This window comes from Acomys russatus, chromosome 16 (assembly GCF_903995435.1).
Source record: "Acomys russatus chromosome 16, mAcoRus1.1, whole genome shotgun sequence".
Lineage (NCBI taxonomy): Eukaryota > Metazoa > Chordata > Mammalia > Rodentia > Muridae > Acomys > Acomys russatus.
This window is the reverse complement of record NC_067152.1, coordinates 16,265,270-16,290,390: the sequence shown is the minus strand read 5'-3', so window position 1 is coordinate 16,290,390 and position 25,121 is coordinate 16,265,270. Positions and strand designations below refer to the sequence as shown.

At 43.6% G+C, this 25,121-nt stretch overlaps 1 protein-coding gene across 1 annotated transcript in view; it reads left to right on the top strand.

The window, feature by feature from the left end:
* Ankfn1 (ankyrin repeat and fibronectin type III domain containing 1) overlaps nucleotides 1–25,121 on the top strand; it is a 387,857-nt gene that overhangs the window by 301,384 nt on the left and 61,352 nt on the right. The window contains exons 8-10 of the mRNA XM_051158275.1: nucleotides 14,746–14,843; nucleotides 17,344–17,434; nucleotides 22,848–22,955. Of these exons, the coding sequence (XP_051014232.1) occupies nucleotides 14,746–14,843; nucleotides 17,344–17,434; nucleotides 22,848–22,955 (297 nt within the window). The remainder of the gene's footprint in view (nucleotides 1–14,745; nucleotides 14,844–17,343; nucleotides 17,435–22,847; nucleotides 22,956–25,121) is intronic.

Here is a 25,121-nt window from a genome sequence, read left to right as displayed (position 1 = left end):
AACAGCCCCTATGGAGACAGGCTGCTGTGGGCCTCAACATCATCCAGGCTGAAGCTCCCCACAAAAGTGCAGGCTGAGCCTGAGAATAGAAAATAAGGCTCTTTGTCTCCCCAGGGATGCATTTTCTTGCCTTGATGGGAAAATCTAAAGACTAGATTTTTTTTTCAGGCTCAATAAGGTACCTTGTTGAGTAATTTACAGTAGAATGTGAAAACAAACACAGAAAGAAAAGGCACCAAATAACACATTCCCCTTGGTAAGACAGAGGGGAGACCTCCACCGGCTGCTCCTGCGGTGGTCCACTTCTCTTCATTTACTTACTGAATTTTGTTCCCTTTCAAATTCCTTTAGATCCCGAGTCACTGCTTTGGAATTCGTTTGTTCCCGTGTCTGTCCTATCACACACTTATACACTTGCATGTCTCCAGCCGGGGAAGAGAGAACAGGTGGGGGGGAGGAGAGAAGCCTTGTTGGGAAATGGGCATGCTCAAGGAGGCTACAAGAGGGTGGTAGAGAGGAGGGTGGTGGGGAGGAGGGTGGGGTGGAGGAGGGGGGGGAAGAAGGTTTGGCATCAGTACAGATGCATAGTCTGAAGCAGGCTCAAATTATGGACCAGCTGTTTCCCCAAGTCTTCGGTGATTGTTAGATGGCTGCTTCCCTTCCCTTCCCCTCCCTTCCTTTCCTTTCCCTTCCCTTCCCTTCTCCTTCCTTCCCTTCCCTTCTACTTCCTTCCTCCCTCCCTCCCTTCCTTCCTTCCTTTCATTAGTACTTATCTTGGCTCCCACTCACACATGTAGATGTCATGAGAACACAAAATATATGTTCACAAGACTCAAAGTTCCCTATTTTATTTGGTGGCTCCTATTTCTCCCAACAGTCTCTGTCTCTGTCTCTGTCTCTGTCTGTCTGTCTGTCTGTCTGTCTGTCTGTCTGTCTCTCTCTCTCTCTCTCTCTCTCTCTCTCTCTCTCTCTCTCTCTCTCTCTCTATCATAACAAGGAAACCACAGTATTGAAGACAGCCCTCTGGGCCATAGGAAAGGGGACAGAGGTGCCACCCCGTAGTCCCTGCCTTGGCCTGCCGGAGCAGAAGTCCAGTACTGCAAGGCATTTGATGGGGCTTCCTTCAGCACAAAAGACCACAAAATGGCTGTGAGTCCTGGCAGTTTCTCCCTGTGTGGATTCAGGAGGTTAGGGCCGAGCCCTTTAAATCAGAACCATGCTTTGGTGAACTGCATGGATGCAAGCTGATGCTTTAAAAGTTTTGAGTCTCAGACAGCTTCTCTGTAAAATGAAGGAAACGGTGTTTACAACAAAGGAATCTCACAAAGATCCAGTGAAGTACTTATCAAGAAAACCACAATGCCCCAATAAACATCAGCACATATTCTCCCAGCATCCTCCAAACCATTATACATTTTTAGGGGGTTGTTTTCAAGACAGAGTTTTTCTGTGTAGCCTTGGCTGTCCTGACTTACATTGTAGACCAGGCTGGCCTCAAACTCATGAGGTCCACCTGCCTCTGCTTCCCTAAGTGCTGAATTACAGGTGTATCCACCCCGCCCAGCTCCATTATACATTTTTAATTCAAGATTTTCTTCTTGCCTTTCATTTTTGTGGCCTTATTTGCATGCTAAATTTAAAGTTAACCATTATTGCTTCTTTGAAAATAACTGGATCAATTTTTGTGAAACCATCAACCCAGCCTCTGCTGCTGGTTCACAGGCATCATCAGAAAACAGATGAGGAAGAGGGCAACTCTGCACTGACTATAGATATGCCCTTCATCCAGACATTTGACATCCCAGTAGCCACAGTCCTCCAGGGACTCTGCTAGTGTCTCATTGAAACAAGCAAGCAGTGGAGGCAGAGATCAAATGAACAGCATGGGGACTATAGTAAATACGATGCCATATATTGAATATTAGCTTAGAGAGTGAATTTTAGGTGCCATTTTCATAAGAATAAGAGTAACTATGTAAGATGGTTGGGTATTTTGCTAACTCTAGTAATTATCTCACTGCAAGAGATTGTTCACTAAATGGCTACATCATAAATATATATAACTTTAAAATTAATAAAGTCCAGTAGCATCTAATAAAAAAGATCAAACATTAATTTCATAAATATGTATTTGCATTTGCTAGCTTCTAGGGGCCACAGAAGCGTGGCAGATGATCAGAGTCTCTGCCATGGAATTGGAGGTGACTGCTCAGCTCCTCTGTCTCTGTCTCTGTCTCTGTCTCTGTCTCTCTCTCTCTCTCTCTCTCTCTCTCTCTCTCTCTCTCTTCTTTCTAACTCTGCTGCAAAAACCCAGTACCAGGTATTCTGAGAGACAGACCTAAAGTTGTCTTTGAAGTTGGATAAGACTTCCGTGCAAAAGGGACATTTTAGTGATTACTGGGAAAAGAAAAAAGCGAAGGTCAAGAGGAATGAAGAGGAAGAGGAAAGAGGAGGAGGAGAAGAAAAAGGAGGAGGAGAAAGGAGAAGGAGACAGTTTCACCAAAATAAACAGTGTGTAAGTTTACCAAGGGGAAGGAGGCCAGCATGTTTGGGGATCTAAAAACTGAAACATGAGAAAAATACAGCAAAGTATGATAAAGCCAGAGGAAGGAGATGAAACCTTCTAGAGCATAGGGAGGGATCCGAGACTTTCTCCAGGGTCAGGAAGAAATGGCAGTTGAAGCGGCCCAGGAACACCTGACTTTACTTCAGAGTCCTGCCACTTTGATTACATTGGTCAAATTCTTTAGAATGGTTTAATCTGTCTGGGGGTTGGGGGATGGGATCTAAGAATAAGTGATGAAATTGTCTGTAAAAGATTAGCAGAGTTTCGTGAAGCTTTGGGTTTCCTTCCCTGGAGACAGGAGAAACGCAGGGAGTCATGTAGCTTATAAGGAGCAAAACAAAATCAGAAAGAAACCCAGATGACCTTAGCCCTGATTCCATAACTTCTGCTAAAAGAAGCAGAGTGGATGTCAAAATCAGTGTGGCACAGATCCTGCCCTCAATACATTTGTATCTTTTAAGTAAATGCAGTAAGGGAAGGAAGACAACGACAGTGGAAACAAACAAACAAGCAAAACAAGCAAACCGCCTGCCTCTGAACAAAAGCCTCATCACCTGGCAAGGAAACTGACACATTCTGATGCTGGCCCTGTGGCTGGCGCTTTTAATTTCTTGAAGGACAACAGGATTCAAAAAAGCTGTGAATTGGCCGTATGTCTTGGATGTTGTGTGATATCTCAGTAATGTTTGCCCTGAGGCCTACTAGAACCCATCTCCCTCTCATGCCCACTTCTTATAAGGTCCCAATGACAGAACAAAGATCGATTGTAAGTTCACCCTGGAGAAACAGGGCAACTTACAGAGCATGAGTGGAGTCACCGGCAGGAGTACAAGGGACCCTAAAGCAGAGGCTCTCAACCTGTGGGTCATGACCCTTTTGGAGGTCAAATGACTCTTTCACAGAGGTCACCTGAGACCATCTGCATATCACGTTTACAATATGACTCACAACACCAGCAAAATTATAGTTATGAAGTAGCAACAAAAATAATTTTATAGTTGGGAGCCACCACAACATGAGGAACTGTATTAAAGGGTCATAGCATTACGAAGACTGAGTGCCACTGACCCACAGCAATCTTACTGGAAAATATGCCCACATGAAGGATGGTAACTTCCCTAAAGCTGCATAGATGTCCCACCATCAGCATCACCTGCTCCTTCTGTCCTCCCTAGTCAATAAACTTGCAGATTCTCTGTGAGACCGTGAAGCTCTGTGCAATTAGGGCAGAACTGCATATGCCTGATTGGGGACATGGCTAAACACACAGGTGAGAATCCAATGACCTTCCCTGTGCCCTCCTTTTATGAGGGAATGTCAACCAACAGTCACCATGTCCAGCTGGGACGGCCCTGTGCAGGTAGCCATAGCTCAATTCATTAAATGAGGGAGGGCTGTCTGGCTTGGAGAATAGTCCTGTCCGCCACATGTACGCATGCGGTAGCTGCTCATTTGCTCTCTTTATTCGGTATCCCTCGGGAATCTAGAACACCTTACCAGGGAGTTCTTCCCGCAGCCACAAGGGCTCCCCACAGCAGAACCAAATTCAAAACAGAACAAAACTCTCAGATGCAGGAGGCTGATCTCTCACCCAAGGCAAAGAGGTGCTCCTCATCGCTGCCTGCCACTCGGTTCCGAGCCTCTGCGAATGCGCATTACAGTCTTTAAAAAGCAAATGCTTCTTCAGTGAACCAAAACTATCCCAGCAGTTTCTCCTTTTGAAAAAAAAAAAGGTCAAACAAGTGACAATCTAGTTGGACATCTTACAGCTCAACACTATGGCAGTGTTCCAGAGAAAAAGAAACAGTGGGGGAGTTTATCTGGATTAGTGAACTATGAATCTATTTTGAGTTCATAGTGCTCTAAAACTGTCTATTCGTGAAGCCCAGATAACCATGAAATAAAACATAATAGAAATGCATGATAGTAAAATATCCTTATAACTAATAACAAAACCTAATACTGATGATGAAGGCCTGATAGCCAACTTAGGCACGGGCCACTCATGTCATTGGGAGCAACGGATTGCTATCTCTTACCATGCAAATAGGCAACATTCAGGTTTGTTTGTCTGCCTTGACTCTGTTGTGCAGCTGCTCAGTCAAGTTTCCAGCTGCCTGCCTTGCATGGTATGTCCTCTATCAGTTTCTGGGCCAGCCCTGAATGAAGCAGGAAGACTAGATGCAGCAAGGATGGCCACTCCGCTGGCCATTGCTCAAGCCTGCTAGGCAACAAGTACTCGGTAACTGACCTTCTGACCCTCACTGTGCCATTCTGACCTACCTAAGATGGATAAGCATTTTGTTTTTGACCACTGCTATCATAATGTTACTTAATTTATTCCAGAAAACTCTATCAGATACTACACCCAGCTGGCCAGTGAGCCTACAGGAGCAATCGCATAGCGTTAGTCTATTGATGCAACAATGATTAACTTGTAAATGCCTAACTTGTTACTTGAGGAGGATAAGGGATGTGTGTTGGTGCACAAATGCATACATATGCACAAATGGATCTAGAATGGATTTTACTGCATGGACAGGACAGCATGTGATTGATAAATACCAATAAAATACGCAATATTCTTCATTGTAAAGTCCTTATAGCCCAATAACTTTCCCCAGATGCATTTGCTTATTTATTTGAACCCCTAACTTGCAGCCAACAGCCATAATTATTAATATATAGGTAAAATTTTGATGATAATACTATCTGCTATTTTCATTCACTTAACTGCAGCAAGACAAAGATAAAGCAACGAGGTCCTCTTAGGAGACTGACATGCTTACCAATGATGTAAGCAACTGCCTTGTTAAATCAAATCATACTTTTAAAATATTAGAAAACTGTTTTCTCAGTTCTTTGTGTGATATGCTATGCAACTGCTACAGATGTTTTTCACTTACAATTTTTATTATTTACTTATATGTATATATGCACACACGTACACATACATACATGTGTATGTCATGACATGGTTGGAGATGTCAGAAAGCAACCTGCAGGGGTCAGCTTTCTCCTCCCATCAAGTGGGTTCCGGGAGTCAAACTCCTGGGAGTCAAACTCAGGTCATCAGGTTTGGTGGCAAGTGCCTTTTCCTGCTGAGCCATCACACTGGCCCTCATATTTTTCACTTTAATCTGCATTATTAATATTGCCTACATTATTTACTTAAATCTAGACCATAGATCAGTAAACTTCCTCTCCAAAAGAGCAGAGGGTGAATAAATTAGTCTTTGCAAGCCACAGATGGTCTCTGTCATATATTCCTCATGTATATACTTTGTTTTTATAGTCCTTTAAAAATGCACAAAAACTAAAGTCATTCTTTGCTTGCAAACTACACAAAACCAGCCTTGAGTTTGGGCTGGAGTGACAGTTTGCTGGTACTTGGCTGACAGCTCGTGAAACAATATAACAAGATGTGATTTATATCATCTGTTGATTCTATGGTGTAAATACCCCCTCTATGGACAGTGCCAAGATCGCTTGACTTGACTGGACAGGTGCTGTGAAGGGGCAGCAGGGCAAAGTGCCCAGTGTCCAGACATAGTCACAGGCACACATAACCTCAAGAGTGTGGGAGTAAAATGGGGAGCGAGGGGCCTGAGTATTTGTTGACTTTTGATTTATTCAGCTTTTCACTGATATAATTTTTTTAGCTATCATTGTGTTGACCCAATTTCTAACATTTTAGCTATTTCTAAGAGTTAACTCCAGCCTGGCACATCACACACCCGGTGGGGCTCCTGGGATCAGCTCTGCTTTCCACCATCTTCCTATGGGTGCCACCTCAAAGAGCCACACCGCCATACTGCATGGTCCCAAATATGATGCAATTAGTAGATTCTGAACTCTATACTTTGCCATTTTTCTGAGAGGGGAAGCTCCCATGTATCTTACTGGAGACATGAGGCTGGCAGCAGCTGGGCTTCTGAAGGACTGCGCTACTCAAAGCTCATTTCATGCTAAGCATGGCAAGAGAGGGATCCCAGAGGATCAAGAAAAGGAACAAATTCACATGAAGCCACAATGATAACTCTTAGGGAACTGAAAAGCAAACAAAAAAGACTACGTAGCAAACCTTTCAGGGTACCCTGTAGTACTTGCTCATTACTTTAAAAAAAACTGGAAGTTTACACATCCCTGATCCCTGACTGTACCTTTGTGTAGTACTGAGAAAGGACAGACAAAACCTAAGAATGCAGAGACTACATGCAGTAAATAAGCTCAAGCTACCTTTTGTGGATTGCAGGATCTAACAATAAATAAATACATATATACATACATAAATCTGATCCCGATGTTGCTTTTAATCTTCTAGAAGGAGTGGGTGTTCCTGATATTGGGGTGTGGGGGGAGACTTTTGCCCTTAATTTAAATCATTGTTTTTCTAGGGAAATTTAATTTGGGGGAAAATGTTTTTCTAATTAACTGGATGACCGTGTTCTGTGCAAACAATAAAGATTCTTGTTTGAAAGTAATGCATGCCCTTGCTCCTAGGACTACCAAGGGAATTTAGGATGAAAAAAAAAAAAATGCAAGCAGCTCCGAGACCTTACATATTATCAATGCTAAAAAGACTCCCCAGCTCCACAGTTTTCACGTCAGTTCCCAATTTAAACGCCACAAGAGTTGAGCGGATTCGTGCTGTGCCATGGCACCTTTTTCTCATCCCTAGAAATGGCTGCGATTGATTGCAATCTGGGTCTCTCAGTGGGTTCGTCCTTCCCTCTCTCTCTCTCTCTCTCTCTCTGTTCCTCATGGGCTGGGCTTGGCCGGCAAGGTTAGAAACTGCACATTTAGATGGCTCAGAGGAAGATTTCATAATGCTGGTGCTGGGCTGGGCAGTCTAGCCAAATTCCATTCATTAGCTCAGGCGCCAGCCAGAGTATGACCAGCAAGAATGCTGTTTTGGTTCCATTGAAAAGCTGATAGGAAATCAGAAATACTGCCCTCTCCGCCCCCCCCCCCTTTTTTTTTCCTGTCTGTCTCTGTTTTGGTTCCTAAGAGGCAATAAATGGACAAATAAAGAGTCTGGGACTCTGCACTATGGAAGATAGGAGCTAATCGCTAACCCAACCCCTAGTGGAGCCATTCAACCAACTGCCATTCTCTTTTTTGATCTATTCTGACACTACTTTTTTAGAAAGTATCTGTGTATAGGCATCAGATTTGTGCATACCTTAGACTTTAAGCATCCCAATATCAGAAATCAAATATCCAACCCACGTGATGGTTTCCAGAGCCACTGACACTGCATGGGTCAGGACCAAGATGGGTGCTTTGGATAGCAGCGTTAACCGCACATGGTTCCTGCCACAAAGGAGCTTTCAATCTATAGAGGAGGCATCTAGGACCACTGAGGCGATTCAGATTCTAAACTGCAAGCTGCTCTAACCTCTTAAATGCAAAACGCAAAATGAAGCAAGAAGCAGGAGCTTCCGGGAGAAGTTTGAAAGTAGTTGGGGGAGGGTTGGCAGGGATGCTTTTTGGGTACCCCTAATCCCCCCCCCCCCCGGGAGCTTAGAAAATGTTACAGCACCAGATCCTCTGAAGCCAAGGACAGAAGCTTTGGGGAAGAGAATACACTAAGAGACAAAGCAGCGCAGCAGCATAAGCAATGAGGGTGAGGTAGTTGAGGGGCATAATCTTCCTGAGTATATTCTGGAAAGATGGGCTGGGAGGGCGTGACTTGAGGATCTGCAGGGTAGCAGGTCGTATTTGTGTGTTAGCAGAGTTGCTCTCTGTTTAGGATTTTGTTGTTGTTGTTGTTAACTCAAGATAAACCAGCACTACATTCAATGCTGATGCAGTGTTGTTGGTTGATGCTTTTGCTTCTGCTTTGTCCTTACCCTTTAAAACAGAGCAGCCTAAGACTTAGGAACGTGTGCAGAGAGCAGCACTCCGCAGCTTGCGATGTACCTGCTCTAGCTGATGGTCTCCACTTGTGATCCCAGATACTTCAAAGGCATGAATCCTGACACTGAGTCTGTGACACTTTCCATCACACCAAAGGCTTCATGTGACAGGGCCAGACCATCCAGAGCTCTTTTTCTTCCTAATCTTCTGAGCTGTATTTTATATGGCTGCCATCAAGTCACTGTGGTGTGAAAGCAAGGATGCTCCAGCCCTGTCTTAGCTTGTTTTCTGGCTCTAGAATAGATTATCTGAGACTGGGTCATTTATAATAGAAAAAGGCTTTTGTTTGGGAAGTCCAGGTGCGCGATACCAACAAAGACACCACGCTTCTCAACTCATGGCTGAAAGCAAAAATGTACAGAGGAAACAGAACAGGGAGGAGTGCCTTGTTTTGAGACGACTGGCTCTTATGGTAGCTAATCAGGTCCCATAAGAACGGACCACTCCTGTGAGAGTGGCATTGCTTCCTCCTAACAGCCAAACAATCCCCCCAGCGCATTGCTGCCTCTTGGCACTGGCACACTGGAGGGCATGTTCAGCATGGCCAGGACAAATCGTACACAAACAACTGCACTGCCCAAAACCACTCAATGCTTTTGAATCCTAGGTAAAAACTAAATACTTGTTAAGACCCCAAAGCTTGCCATTTGAATAGCCATGGTTATCTGATGTAAGTCACAGTTCTTAGCCACAGGTTGACTTAAAGGGACACTGACACCTTTCTGTCATGAGCTTACTGCATGGTTTAACCCCACTACTGTTCCCCAAACTAAACAGAGACAAGTCTCTATGATCTTTGTCTTCATATTATGTATCTTCTCTAGTTTTAAAACTTATAAATAGCTCTCGTCCTCCAGGGATTTAGAGTACGCTTATATGTGGGTTTCTCGGGCCTGTACTATGGAGGCTTCACACTACCTTCAGAGAACTTTACAGAAGAAGCATGCTCGATCGGTTGCCTTCCTAAAACTCTCCTGTTGCTCTCAAGGTGACTCCCGTTCTCTACTCTCTTCCTCTCCTTTAGCTGATCAGAAGCAACTTCTATTTTCATGTACCTTCAGGTCAAAAAGAGTCACCCCAAACCTCCATCCCTTCTACCCCCAACACAAAGAAGTGCATGAAGAAGAAACACAGTTGGTAACCCAGAGCAGACTGGCCATCCCAACAAGGAGAAAATTTTCCCTCTAATAGGAATTCTCAAACTCGTTCGCCTTTGAGTCCCATCAGATGAGTCACAGGATTTAGTCAGACTACCGTGTAAGACCGGGTGACTACCCCCAAGAGGAACCTACCTCCTTACAAACCTGCTTCTGGTTTTGTTTTGTCTGTCAAGGAGCCAGGTCCTCATGTTCTACTGAAACATGTTTTTGTAAAGCACATTTCAATAGAGTATAAATAGATTATAAATTACTCAGACAAAAATAGTGGTTTCTTCAGAAATGTTAAGCATTGTATCTTTGAGCAAAGTTTCATTGATCACTTGCCAAACACTCTGTTATAACTCCTACTAACCCTTCCTCTGATTTGAGGCTGTCAACTGAATTGTTAAACCAGAGCCCCAACCCTTCCCTGAAAAACTTCAGCCTGGGGCTCTGGGCTGGGGTCTTCTTCCTGTGGTTCGGGATTTAGATAAGAGTGTCCCCCCAGTACTTAGAATCTTGGGTGACAGGAGTTGATCCTGAAGTTTCTACACACTCTTGGTGCTGTTGGCTGGGTAGACAAGATGGCTCTCCAGCTGACTATGCCTGCTGTTGGCACAGGTCTGTCTCAGTGCATATCCCTTGGAGAGGCTCCCATTTTGCAGTCAGACTCAGGAGCCCCTTGCTCCACCGTTGTATAATATATGCCAGTGTGATCCAGACCCTCAGATTGCTGTTTCTCATGCTCTGAATCAGCAAATAGAAAGGAGCCTGGGTATGTGAGAAAGCCTGCCCTGGCATTGGCTGTTCTGGCTGGTGAGTCATACAAGTCATAGGGGCACCAGGCCTGTCTCCCCTGAACAGCTTCTGTGGGCTACATGATTATACTGCGTGGTGTCTGGATCCCAGGGACTCCAAACAAATGCAAGGAACAAAGAACAAAAGGACAAGTGGCTGATGTCTCATCACTGCAGCAGGAATCAGAGCAGGGGTCCTCAACCTGTGGGCCATGACCCCTTTGCGGGGGTGGGGGTGGGGGCATTGCACAACCTCTCCACAGGGGTTACCTAAGACCATCAGAAAACACTGCTATTTATAATTTATAACAGTAGCAAAATTACAGTTTTAAAGTAGTAAGAAGATTAATTGTATAGTTGGGGGTCGCAGCAACACGAGGAACTGTATAAGGACCGCAGCATTAGGAAGACTGAGAGCCACTGCATTATAGGAAGACAACTGATTGAGGAGGTGGCTAGAAGACTCTGACTTGCTGCTGCCTGCTCCCTACTGGGCGGATGTGTCTGCCATCTCCTACACTGAGGATATGGAGTTCTTTGTTTCTCAAACCTGCTTGAGTTCTTGATTCCCAGATGCTATTCTCTTAGCCAGTTCTTTTCTAAGGGCAAGATCCAGGCATCCTCTCTCAGAGGCTTTCCTTCGAAGTCTGGTTGAGTTCTTGTAAAGAATACCTGGTACGGAGCAGTCAAGGGTGTTTTTGTTTCTAGAATGCTCCCCTATGTGCTGTTCTTTCTAGGTATATTTGCATATTTGCTGACTTTTAAAGATTTTTTTTTTATTTTTATTCCATGTGTATGTGTCAGTGCCTGTGTGTATGTATGTATATATGTATGTATGTGTGTGTGTGTAGTATGTATGTATGTAATATGTATGTGTACCACATCCATGTCTGGTAGCCATTAGATCTCCTGAAACTGGAGTTACAGGCAATTATTAGCTGTCATGTTTGTGGTAAGAACCAAACCCAGGACCTCTGTAAAAGCAGGCAATGCTCTGAACTGTGGAGCTGTCTCTCCAGCCTTTGCTACTCACTTCTTTTGTTTTGAATGCCAACTCTCTCATGGCTTTGTTGTTCCTGCTGCTGTTTACTTTCAGTTCAGTGTGACATTCTACTCTGAATACAAAATTCTCTCACTTTTACTTTAAGAGACTCTGCCTCTTCAAGAGCTAGTAGCTCACCAGAATAATAAAATATTTTGAAAATTATATATATAATATATAACAAAGATATATATCTTCTTTAAAGATCTTTATATATTATATTTAAAGATATATTATACAGCATTTATTATATGTATTATTTATTATATGTTACATATAAAGATATGTTTGTATATATTATTTATATAGTATATAAATATATAAAGAAGAAATATGATATATATAAGATATATGTGTGTATGTATGTGTATATATTTATTTATCTTATTTAAAGTACCTATGTGGGCCAGACATAACCACTCATACCTACAATTAGAAGGTTGAGGTAGGAGGATCATCATGAGTTCAAGGCCAATCTAGGTTATATAGGAAGTTCCATGCCAGCTTGGGTAATAAAGTGAGACTCTGCCTCAGACAAATAAAATACGTATTTATGGGTTTCATGGTATGCAGGATAAGGCAATGCAGGCATAACTTAGAAGTTGATATGTAATCCTATTCATTTGATTCTAATTACATTTTATAATATGTCTGACAGCTTCAAAGGCAGGAGACAGGAAAAGCCTGACATTAAAGAAAAAAAATCACTATTTTGTAAAAAGTATATTTCTGGGGATATGTGTATTTGTGTGTATACATATGCAATCAGCAGACTGTGTACGTAGTGCCAAGGAGGCAGATGATGAGAAACACTTCTCAGGTTTCTCACAATCAACTAGAGAAAAGGCCACACACTATAAAACATAATACAGTGCTGATGTGAACAGAATATGCTGGAAACACAAAGCACGAGGACTAATTATGCCCCAGGGGTCTGCAGTTGCCTTTGCTGGGTCTCACCAAGCAAAGGCTGGAAGACAGGGAGTCACAAACAGAAAAGTACACAAAGAGAGAAGTCAAACAGGGGCTTACACAGAAAGCCCTTCTTCCTGCACACGGAGAGGTCAGGGACAGGAGTCCTGGCTGGGGCCAGACACGAAAGTCCTTAAGAGCCTTGTTAAGATTTCACTGTATCGCCAAAGCAACTAGATGTGATGAAGAGATTTTAGGAGCAAGAGTAAATGATAACTTTAATCTGTGACTCAAGCCATTGCATGAGGATCTTCTATGTGGATGATATGTGAAGCAGAAACCCCAGTAAGGAATCTCCTGGGTGTTGATGACTGTAGTTATCAAGGTCTGTTCCCGGGTTACTCTAAGGAAAGGAGTCATGGGGAGCGGATAGGAGACATTTTGGAAGTGGACATTATGTGTTTAGCCATCAGTTGGTGGTAAGGAGGTAGGAGAAAGATGAGGCAAGGGTGCTCTGAGACTTCACTTTGGCGGTTGGATAGACGGAGATTCAATTCGCTAACGATGGGGAAAGACTCCTGGCAAAGAGACATGCTTAGGGGAACTCAGACAGAGCAGAGGCAGTGCTAGAGACATTTACAGGACGAAGCTAAAGCGCAGGAGAGAGGCCGTACCTAGAGTCACACTTTGAAGACCCACAGAGACACAAAGATAAGGTTAGCATCAGAGGCAAGCAGGCAGAGTAAAAGAAAAGGCCACAATGCCCCTGCCTACCACCCCACCCCAGGAACACAGCCTCAACTGGAAACGAGAAGAGGAGAGACCAGGAAGAGCCTAGGCAGAGACAAGTCAGAGGTAGAAAAAAACCAAAAGAGGCATAGCCCAGAAAAAGGAAAGCTGCAACAAACTAGGGGACGCGAGAGGCACGTCCCACATCCCCACATCGGGCTGCTGCCAGCTACAGGGGCTTTAGGAAGTTTAGGGAGAGTGATGCCTAGAGGGTGAAGCATGCAAGCTGGACTTTCAGGAGACAAAGAGGTGGGGCAGGGGACAGAGGCAGCTGCTCCAAAATGAGAGATGGATGGCCCACAGGGCAGCAAGCTCAAAGCCACTTGGGCTTAATTCCTAAGTAATAAGGTGTCATAGAGAATATACCATAAATCTTCATGTCTCTTATTTGTCATGTTTCCATGTGACTTGAGCTCCTATGGCTCCTGCTTTGTTGCTGTTTGCTTTTAGTCCCTTCTGTATGCAAACAGTTATATAAGACGGTAGCTACCACTTGTGATGTCTGACTCATCTTGGCCTGTGGGACCAGTGGAAGACGCTATGAAAGGATACAGTCACGCAGTACAATGGGATGTTGAGATCTGAGCAGTCTGAGTGTGGATGAACATGTTCTTTGGGGATGTCAGAGAAGAGCACTGGACGGGTCAGCCATAAACCCCAGCTTCAGGAGCTGGGAGAAGGCTGAGGGAGGGAAACAAACACGGGAGGGAAGCAGGAGAGCTTAGTGTATGAGACACTGGAGGAAGAGAGTGTTTTCAGGAGAAGGCGTCGGATGAGAAAGTACACAGAAGTGCTTTCATCTGAGGTGAGAACATCACCAGGACTCTGAAAAAGCATTTTCAGTAAAAAGAGGCAAAGTCAGACTTGGGAACTAAGAAGTATTCTACTGGACCCTTTGCTGCTCCCATTCAGCAACTCACATATGGGATTGCTATATTCAATGACCAATTATTTATGATGTACCTGAGTGTGTTTGTGTACACAGAAACAGGGTCTTTATATAGCAATGGTCTCATGGGCAAAAAATAGGGTCCTTCACACCATAGACACTTCAATAAAGAATGAGCTAAATGCCTATGGCCTAGTGCATCATGCTCACGTAGGTTTGTGTGCACACAGTCTACAAGGTTCATACGAGAAAATCACCTAATAATGAATTCTGCAGAACACATTTGGTCATTAATCAATGCATATTTAAAATGCATTAAAGCTCCCATTAAGAACAACACAAAAACACATGCAGACTATCATGTAGCCATCAAGATTCTAAAACTTGCAAGGCATATAAATGAGGATTGATTTACTTTTCTGGGAGGGGGCTCATTTAAAAAACAACGTGAACTTAGAAAGTGGTAACATCCAAGAGGATCCTGAGCTATGTGAGGATGTGGGGGCTGGGGGGTGCATTAAAAGTATTTCTTCCTTACAGCACTGCTCATCATGTAACTGAGTCTGGTCTTATTCTTCTCCCCTCCCCTTCTCCCCCTCTGTCCCCCTCCCCCTTTCCCCTCTCCTCCTCCCCTCTTCCCTCCCTTCTCCCCCTTCCCCTTTCTCCCTCCCCCTCCCCCTCCCCTGTAGTGGAATGGAGCATGTCTAAAGACTTCTCCCCTTTGGCTGGGGAGATCATCATGGACAGCCTGCAGACCCTGAGGTGCACAATCACAGGACTCACCACAGTAAGTGTCCTCCCGATGCATTCACCGTCCTCTGCTTTTTGCACGGGGAGGCTGACAGCAAATGCCTACTCCTGAAGCAACAGCCAACACCCGGTCCTCTGACAACAACTGCCACTCGTTAAGCGTGATATGTCTGGTCCCCATAATCTGAGTCTCACAAAGGGTGAGCAGACAGCATGAACCACTTTGTAAGCTGCCATGTTCTAAGGAGATCAGAAGGAGACTGGCCTCATGCGAGCCTTGAAAGCTGCTGCTCTTGGGATCACAGTCTAATCTGCAGGGGGATCAAAGGCTCTGAGAGATCCAATTTTGACTCCCTGTCTGATGGTAAAAATAACAGCTTCATCTTGCCCTCCCCTCCCCCACCGCCTCACTGAGATCAGTCATCAATTGGAGTCACACACTTTCCTGAGAGAACTCCTTTTCCTATGATTAAAAAGAAAAAGAAAAGAAAAGGACTAAGTCTGCTACTAAAGAAAAGAAACTTATACATGGCAAAGGTACAATCTCTCTGTAGCATAAACTAACTGGGAACAAAAAGCTGGAACTAGCCTTGTTTGTTGGTTTAACCAATCTAATTTAAATATTGACTACTTATGAACTGCAAATGAGCGTCCAAAATGCAAAAAATAAAAATAAAAAATAAAAACACCAAGGAAATCTGAGAAACACCAAGACTGAGAAAACTGTGAGTTTCCTCAAATAATTCCAATTCAAAAGACGTGGAGGAGGGGGAGATTAATTTTAAATCATAATCCTTTAAATGTAACTATAAATGTTTAAAATACAATTCAAATGATTAATATTTAAGACCTTCACATGGGAGGAGCAGAGAGATATTTCTGTTGTTTTCTTAGAGGTTAGCCAATTAAATTAGTTAACGGTACTATATAACCCCAAACCCCAGCATTACAAAGCTGCCGCCCAGCTTATTCTAAGGGAATTCTCGGTGGGTTTGGTCACCACCAAGAATCCTGACTTTTAGTCCTAATCGCATGTCTGCACCCGAGAGCAGAACTGTGGATCACCAGAGCAAACAAAGCCCCCGAGTGGGTGGCCCTAGAGATGCTATCAGTATAACACTGGCTCCAGCGCCATGGCTTGCACCATGGAAGGAGGCCAGGAAGAACCCCAGGGAATTTCCACTGCTTAAAAGAAAAAGTGATATCGTGATAAAAATGGAAAACTCTCCCCGGAGAGGGTCTCTGACATCAAAAGTAGCTTCCCGAGGGATGAGGTTTTTCCACTCCGCCATCCAATGAGAGCAATGCAGACATTATCCTGAGCATATAAATGCCTGACATGAATTTATAGTTCTAGACCATCCCTACAACCCTGAGGTGCGTAAAACCCAACTTTCAATGGTATAGAAAGAGGTGTTGACTTCATTATATGGTAAGGCGATATCATTAAAATCCTATCAAACTCTCCACAATTTTTTTAATGCAAACACCATTTTACATTTACAGCAAGCAATTGTTCACCCAATATTGGCTTCTCTAACACTGCTTTGGTCTCACAGAAAAAAATAAAATAAGAAGAAAAGAAACCTCAAAGCAAATATTAAAACCATACAAAACAACTTAAAGGATTATCAGTAAGCAAAGAACAACTCCTTAACTCTTTACGCCATAAAAAGAAGTTAAAGAAAATGGGCCATCCTTTTAATAATGGCTTTAAAATTGAAGTCACATCAGAAAGTTGATTAATTTTTACGTGCTTGAACAGCCGAGCAAAGGAAGCATTATTACTGAGTAAACGGAAGCATTATTTGTTGCGGCACAAAATGAAAAGAATCCCAGAATGCACCAGAGAAGAAGGGCTGGTTGAATAAATGAAAGAGAATCTGCTCACACTGAGGCACTATGCAGCCACTAAAAGAAAGAGGCCGGCTTCGTGCGCAGAGATATTTGTTGCAGCCTGCTAACTTTCTAGAGTAACTCCATCAGCTGCTGTTGCCTCTGGGGAGGGAAGAATTAAGTAGAAAAAGGGTGAAGGGTGGGAGATTGCTGTTGTTAGTAAACCTTGTGAAGCTGTGTGGGTTGGAAGAACCTGTTGTTGTTGGTGGTGTGTGTGTGTGTGTGTGTGTGTGTGTGTGTGTGTGTGTGTTGGACTTTTGTTGTTCTATTTTTATTTATTTGTGGGGTTTTTTTTTTTTGTTGGGTTTTTTTTTTTTTTCAGCTTGTCTGTTAGTTTTTTAAAGAGAGAATGGGCAAGCTTAGTGGATGGTAAGCCTGGGAGGATCTAGGAAGAGTTGGGGGAGGGAAAACTGTGATCAGAATATATTATAAAAAAAAAACTAATCTTATACATCAAATACGTGTTTTTATACACACAATACAGAGAGAGTGTTGGCATGTAACTTAGGGGCAGGGAAGTCAGGAAAAATAACTATGATATTCCAATTCTGAAATCTAGAAAGTGCACAGAAACTAGAAGAACCCTTCAAATGCGATGAATTATAACGCCTAATGCAGCGTCCTATTTCAATTCTTTGCAGGGCCAACAGTATTTTGTTCAAGTCTCAGCTTACAACATGAAAGGATGGGGACCAGCTCAGACCACGACACCGGCGTGTGCCTCTCCCTCTAGTAGGTGGTAGCTACTTCCAGGGTGGCAGCATGCTCAACTGCTCTATCCCTTGGTTGCCTCTGCCAGCTCCCTTCCTGCCCCCACCTCACCCCCTGCAGCTTCTCAGAGCAGCAGCAGGGCCACAGAAAAGCGATCCCTCTACAGAAGTGTGCACAAGATGGCAGCTCAGGAGAGAGAAGTGGGGCATTTGAAATTACAGCAGTTGGCCAACAATGGTGTCTTTAATTAGTTGTAGCCTTCAAAGGTTACTGAAGATCTCAGCCTCAATTCAACATCTGTAGAATGGATCTAAATGGCATCCTTTCACAGGGCTTTGAAGGGAGGAGGAAGATACCATGGGAGTGGCCAGCCCACAGTATGCAGTCCATTTTAGCTCTGTGTTCCTTCCCTTGCCTGCAGCGAACACATCACATTAATCTCCTATGAGGATGAAACCAAACACCTTTGACTTAATGCTAGTCTACCAAAGAATAGCTTTTTTTAAATTAACAGTCACCCTGCAACGGATACAGTACCTAACATTTTTAGTGGTGGCTGAGGAACCCAGCAGAGACTTCTAGTCATTTAAAGATTAATAATTTATGCCTCATATGTTTGGTATAACTCCCTGTTTGGTAAAACCAGACAAAAGAGTAGACTGAACTCCAGGTTTTATTTTCCCCTGTTCACAGAGCTATTAATGTCATAATTAAGAGTCCTGCTATGCACTTCTTGCAAGAGTGAGAACTGCTTAATCATTTATGGAACACGGCTTTTATCTTACTCAAATGCCTTATGCCTATCCATTTCTGTTTACTGCACTTTACATACCTTGGAGCTAGTTTAAAGAAACAGAGATGCAGATAAGTGTGCACAAAATGTGCAGCAGTATATTAATAATAGCTAAATGTGTGTTGCAAAAAACCCAAATACCCAATATCAGTGTACTAGTGACGTATGGTACATTCATGTCTGTATTAAAGAACCAAACATGATCAATCACTTAAAAATGTGTTTAAAAACGCATTGTGTACAAAGAAGTCCTACACTAGGGCCTGTATATAAAATAATAATGATATAATAAAATAATAATAATAATAATAATAATAATAATAATAATACAAAATGTAGGAGCTCCATTTAGCCATTAGTTTATCTATAATTAGCTAGGATATGTCTAGATCACTAACAAAATTTAAAGTGGGCTAGGGAGATGGTGAACGTGGTAAAGTGCTTGCCACACAAGCAAAAGGACCAGAGTTGGATCCCCAAAGCCCACATTAAAAAAATCCAGGTGTGTTTTTGTAGTCCCAGTGCTAGGGTGGGGACAGAAACAGAAGGAGCCTCAGGCAGTCGGGCAAACTCCAAGCTCAGTGGGAGCCCCTGTCTCTAAAACCAAGATGCATGGCAACCCAAGTTTCATCTCTGGTTTCCACGTGTACACACACATATGTGCCCACACACACACACACACACACATTTAAGAGTAGATACCTAGATTATGAATTTATGTGTTTTCTGGCTTATGTGTTTATATTTTTTCAGTGTTATAACAAGACAAACTATGAATCAGGTGACAAATTGTGGGCTTTGGGTGCAGTGTCTCTTCTCACCCTCACAGAACTCCTTCATCGTCCCTACCGCCTTGTGGATGTGCGTCACTGTCATTAATGTCTGTAGCATTTTCACTATCAACGATAACTGCTATAAGACTCATTCCATTCAGGGCATTAACCTAAGAACTCTCACAGTAGGCCTTATCTCTTTGATGATGAGGGAGCTGTTAACATGGAGACATGTACAGAGTCCAACCTTTGAACAGTAACTCAAGTGGAGGCCACATCACCGGTACACAGCTGAACTGTGATTCAATACCTGAATTTGTTAAGACCCTTCCATGTCTCCTACAGTAACTAGAGCCCTATTATCAGACAGAGAAGTAGGCTGAAGGCCAGTCAACCATGCCTACCACCTCCAGGTGAATTGAATGCTTACACAGGGTTACACATGGCCTTGGACCACCAATGCCAGTGCTCTCCAAGGTCCCTGACTCCCTCTTCATTTGACGATTTCATCAATAGTCTTGTTTGAACATTGCCATTGCTAGAGATTTATCAGAAGCACACACTGGGAATTGCAAGATTAAGACACTAAGGAGCCAGTCCCATTGGCAAGGGTAGGGGTGTGTGTCTTATTAGAGGTGGGGCAATAGAAAGAACAAAAAGACTAGTCTTAGTTAACCTGGGAGCACAGGAGGGAAACTGACTCCAAAGGCACACCCCGTGTGAATTCTGCTCTGCAGATGAGGCTTAACTTCCAACGCTCGGGTGTCTGGGTTCCATAAGCCTCACTTTCTGTTCAGACTCCTCTCTCACAGGCTCACATTTAGACCTCTCTCCAGAATGACAAGAGCAGTTGTTCAGAGCTTAGACAAGTCATTTATTTATTGGTAATTAACAGAGTGAAAAGCAATGCTTTCTAAAAAGGCATGCCTGATTAGCAAGGGTGGCTGGCAAAGAGCTGAAAGCCTAACATATGCTTAGAGTTGCTGCAGACATGCCATATCACTTGGAAAGAACAATATAAAAACACTCTCGTTCTATTTATAAACAGAGTATGACATTGTGATGTAACATGTATCCGTATTCAGATACTTTCTAGAGGACAATGTACTCTAACATGACAGAGTAATTGGAAATTTGGTAATATGTTCCAGTAAGCTATAAAACTCTTTTTTTTTTTTTTTTTACATTTTTACAAAAGGCCTTAATGTGTTTTTATAGACTTATGTTATATGGTATGGTACATAATAAGAGAAAAGCACCCAGACAGGCTTGTCTGAGTTACGATCAGGAAAACCCTGATATGGCCAGTGAGTGTAAGCTCTGCACTGTGTTGCCACTGAAGTGTCTCATTACCAGAACCCTGAGCTGCAGTATGTGGAACAATCTGCCCTTTTCCTACCATGCAAAGTTTATTACTGTCAGGTTCCTGATTTCTTAATATATATTCAATTTTCTCCCTCATCCCTAAAGTCTCCCATTTTATGTAGTCATCAGAACGTTCCAAACATCTATAAGAAGAAAAAAAAAAACTCATTCTTTCCAAAATATTGGCATTGTTCAGCGCTTGCTTGGGCTACAACTGGGCTGGCCATTAGCAATTTTCTTATGTACGTAAAGTCATCAGAGCCAGCTCGCCTCCAGTGTAATAGCACTAGGCTGAAAAGCCGGGGTCCATTCCACCACCGCCGCCGCCCTTGTACCGAAGACAGCATGAAGACTTACTAGAACAAATGATCACGTTCAGGTCGACTGAACTGACTCAGCTGCTCAGGAGTGTTACTCAGGCACAGACGCCTGCTCATCCCCACTGCATCATGGGTACTTGAGAGGCATGACTCCAACTAAAGGAACAGTGACCCATGCGCTTCCAGGAGGGCAATGTTTATTCTGTGTCCAGATGTAAGCTGCACTATAAATAGTCTAAGGGCCTCTGGCAGTTGTTGCCCTAAACGTCAAATGTGCCAGCCTTCCTGAACACTATCATGCTTGTATTCCCAGCGTCTCGCCGTCGTGCTGAGCACTTCCTGTATGCTGAGGATGCTACTTGACTCCTACTCTTTCTTTTCAATCTCATCCTCCAAGAAAGTTTTAAAAACTGACATTGCAGAGGAGAAAAGTGAAGCAAAGAGAAGCTCAGCTGTGGCTCTTGCCCACAAGGAACAGAGTCTACAAAAGGCACCTGTGCCAATTTTCTGTCTCCAGAGTTGACCACAATGAAGCCCCAACAGACAAACTCCAGCTAAGATCTAACTCTCCTGCCCAAAAGAAATTATAAATGTGTCCCAGTATAATGAAATGAGCACAAATACTACACTTAAGGCCACTAAACCATGTCACGGTACTGACTGGGCCACTGAGCTGAGGGAGATAGGTCTGGACTGGGGAAGGGATGTTTCGGCATCATCTTCCTCAAGGGAAAATGAGGAACTATACATAGGAGAGGAAGGATGCGAAGAGGGCCCCTTTCTTCTTAGATAATCATCAGACGGAGTAAAAAGTAGTATTTCCATACTGAATTGCCTTCAAGTCTTATTTACAGACTGCCTATCATGAGACAAGCATTGTGCCAGATCCCTAATAATGAGATGAGATGAAATCTCATTTCATCCCCATAAACCTCTCATAAGACAGACACCATCCCTGTTTTTCAAATTAGGGAGTGGAGGCCCTGTTGATAGAAAGGACTTGCCTGAAGTGGGCTGGGAACAAGAAAAGTCAGTGCTCACACTGGCGTTTAGTGGACCCCACAGCCTAAACTTACCTCTCCCTACCTGACCTAACGTGAAAACCCCATCTGGGCTTAGCTGACACCCATGATGGCCCTCCTAAGTACATACATTCCTGGGCTCGGCATGGACCGTTGTGAGATGATTGGACCTATCTGCCGTAAAGGACTCAAGTGTTTGAACGAAAACGACTCTGTACATTAAAACAATTCTGTCAGAGAGGGATTTGAGTCTGGCTGGCCTCTCTGAGGTAGAGAAGCTAGCCTTCATAGAGATGTACTTGAAATTGTTGCTTTTGACTCATTCAGAAGGAAAAAGTAGAAGAAAAATAGAAGCGGGGATGGACGATGAAGTGACTGACCTGCTGGGGGGAAAGCAAGAGCTGGAGACAGCAGAATGGCGATCCTGACATTAGTCCCGTATGAGTTATTACTCTTGATATCATTATAGCCAAATGGAATGAAAATAGAAGGGGGAGAAAAAATCTCAGTGGGGACTGCAATTTAAATTTGCCATGTAAGCTAATACTGTATATTTAGAGACTGAGCAGACAGGGTGGTTGGTGGCTCGGAGTATGTGCAGGGGCTGCTGTGCCAGCTAACCAAAGCAGACATTCATTAGAGCAAAATGTAGATTTCTATTTCTTGGCATCTGACATGGGCTCCTTCCTTGGAAAGAAATGTCAATTTGGCCAAAAGTGTGAAACCTACAATAAAAGCACTGGGACTGTGGATTTCATCTAGTCTGCACATTCCCACCCATCTTGCCTACTGTGAAAACCCAGTTGAAACTTGGGGTGCCGAATGCAGAGGTAACAGGGGTTACTGGTCAGGACAGGGGATGCTGAGAAAGGGGAGAGGGGAGGGCTAAGGAGAAGAGATATTGGACTTCCAAATTTCCTATTTCTTTTGGCTCTCAAGCACCATTTTCTCTTGCCCCAAAACTGCCCAACACAAGAAGCCAACCACAATTACTGTTTTGCATAGGGCTCTGAACAATGGCAGCTCCCAAACCATTGGTCAGCACCGCCTGCCAGTTCTGCGTGTGCTGGGTGCTCATCTATGGAGCCTGTGGGCAGTGAACACAAAACCCCAGCGCCTCGGCTTTAAAATGTCCCTCTGTTTGTTTCTTTTGTTCAATAGACTGGAAAGACTATGACGACAGAGAGCCCAGACACAAAGGACAGAGCGAAGTTCTGGAGAGCCTGCTGCAGCAGGTCCGAGCCCTTCATCAGCATTACAGCTGCCGGGGTAAGGATAAAATCTATGCTGGGCCATCGACTGAGGTCTCGGTGGCGCCGGTAATTTTAGCAGTTTCCTAGCTGGGTCATACCTTCTCATTCATCAGGGAAAAAGAGATATTAATATTTGTACATCTGGAATCACTTTACAGCACTATCTTGCTTTAACCCTTCCATGGAGCCTTCCCTCTCCTTTCCTCCCCTTCCTCTCTTTCTCTCCACACAAAAAAGTTTGAAAATAAGCACAAGGGGAAAAAAACAGCTTCTGCTACTGTTCTCTTCTCTTTGAACTGGCCCTATGAGAAAACCTCCCTCAACATTTTACCCCTGAGTCTTGGAGAGGGAGTTCCAGTGATAGCAACCACAACACATCTTCGTGTTGATAGATAAAGTAGCGTATAGTACATTTTCGCATCCACTGTGCCAAGATTTCATTCTCACTCTGGCCATTGTGAGGGGAGCTAAGTTGACTTGCCCAGCATCATAATTAATGCCAAACTGGTCTGGGATTTGGGGGTACCGTGCCTAGCCATCCTGCTGTGCCTCATTTTTGCCCCCCTGAACTTTAATCCCACCTTGAACTTTAGTCTTCCTTCATTCCATTTTTTGGGCAGGAGTGGACCTCGCCTCATCTCCATTTTAGCCCCCACTTCACCCAGAGACTCTGTGAGATGCTTTTAAAAAGCTTCTCTGTTGCTTGGGCAGCTCAGATGGGACAGGGTCAGGTTTCTGATCTGTGTAATGATTCGTGGAAGAGGCACTTAGTTTTATTTGGAGAATTAAAGCCTCCATAAAGTTTTCATTTTCCATGCTCCCATCAGATCTCCAACTGCTCTGTGCTCTCTAGATTCAGGGGGCTGCTGAGCCAGCTGGGTAAAACACCCATGGCTCAAGCTAAGATGCTATGCTTGCTGTTTAGACGCCGCATAAATCATACTTAGCATTAGCAGAAAGTTTCCCAATTACTGTATAGCTCTGACAACAGGGTCCTTCAGAAACATTGGCTCTAGCTGGAGATGAGGACAAGTGTTTGCAAGAAAATGGTGTTTTCCTAGTGAGTGGCTCATTAGGAGATGTAAATATGTAGGAGGGCAGCTGGAGAAGGAAACCCAAGTGGGATTTTCATTCCTGAATATCTAGGAAGACTTGACACCTCCCCCCACTCCCACCACCTCACCCCCAACCAAAAAAAAAAAAAAAAAAACAGAGACCCACAACATTCTACACTGACCCAAGTCCATTCAGTTCTGGGTCTCTGGGCTCATTGGGTGTTTGCTGGGGTCCTCTCTTTTCTGCCTCTCCCTTGCTCCCCTGCCTACTGGCTCCTGTATGAAAGCAAAGGTGATCTAGCAATTGGGCAAGTGCTCTTTGCAATCCACATCCACTTTGTGTTTGGTCCTCTGAGGAAGGGAGCTGAACTGGCCCATGACCAAAAGGGTTGGGTTTTGATGTGTGCATAACTAAGGATTCAGATGTGCACCTTGTTTCTATACAATTAGTATCCGGTATCCAAGAAATGGCCTCCTGGATAGCTCCATCATCTCTATACTTTGCATTCAACTCTTATCAAGCATGCACATGCCCCTTCCCCAAACAGAGCTATACACATAATCCTAGGGATGACGTACCCAGGGAATAAAGTAGACCTTCCCCCAAAGGGACGCTTCTAAAATTTGTTAGAGTCTGTCTATCCTGGCCACTGAAATAATACAAACAATGTGAGAGATGCTGCAGTCCCATGAGAGGGATGGCTAAAGAGCTCCAGTCATGTAAAGTTAAGAGACACTGAATTCTTCATCCCCTACATGGAAATGTAAACTAGACATCATAATATTAAAAGACTGCAGTCAAGACCCAAGCGAACTTGATTAAACAAGCATGTTCCAGATCCGTTGGCCATATAAACCCTTTGCCATAAAATTAGTATTCTATGGTGTAAACTTTAAGAAAGGCTGACCTATGACCTGTCAAAATAAATTGCCTCACACACTCACACACAAAAAAAAATTCTAAGATGCTTCAATGTAACTGGGGGGTTCAAAGGATAAGCAAGGGCTGTGTAAAGACGGCTAAGCGAGAGCCACAAAGCTGTTGTTTTGAATATTCAACTACATTGAGATAGTGTGGTTTATTTGGGACATAAACTTTTGTAAACCTTGTAAATAGGAAAAAATTA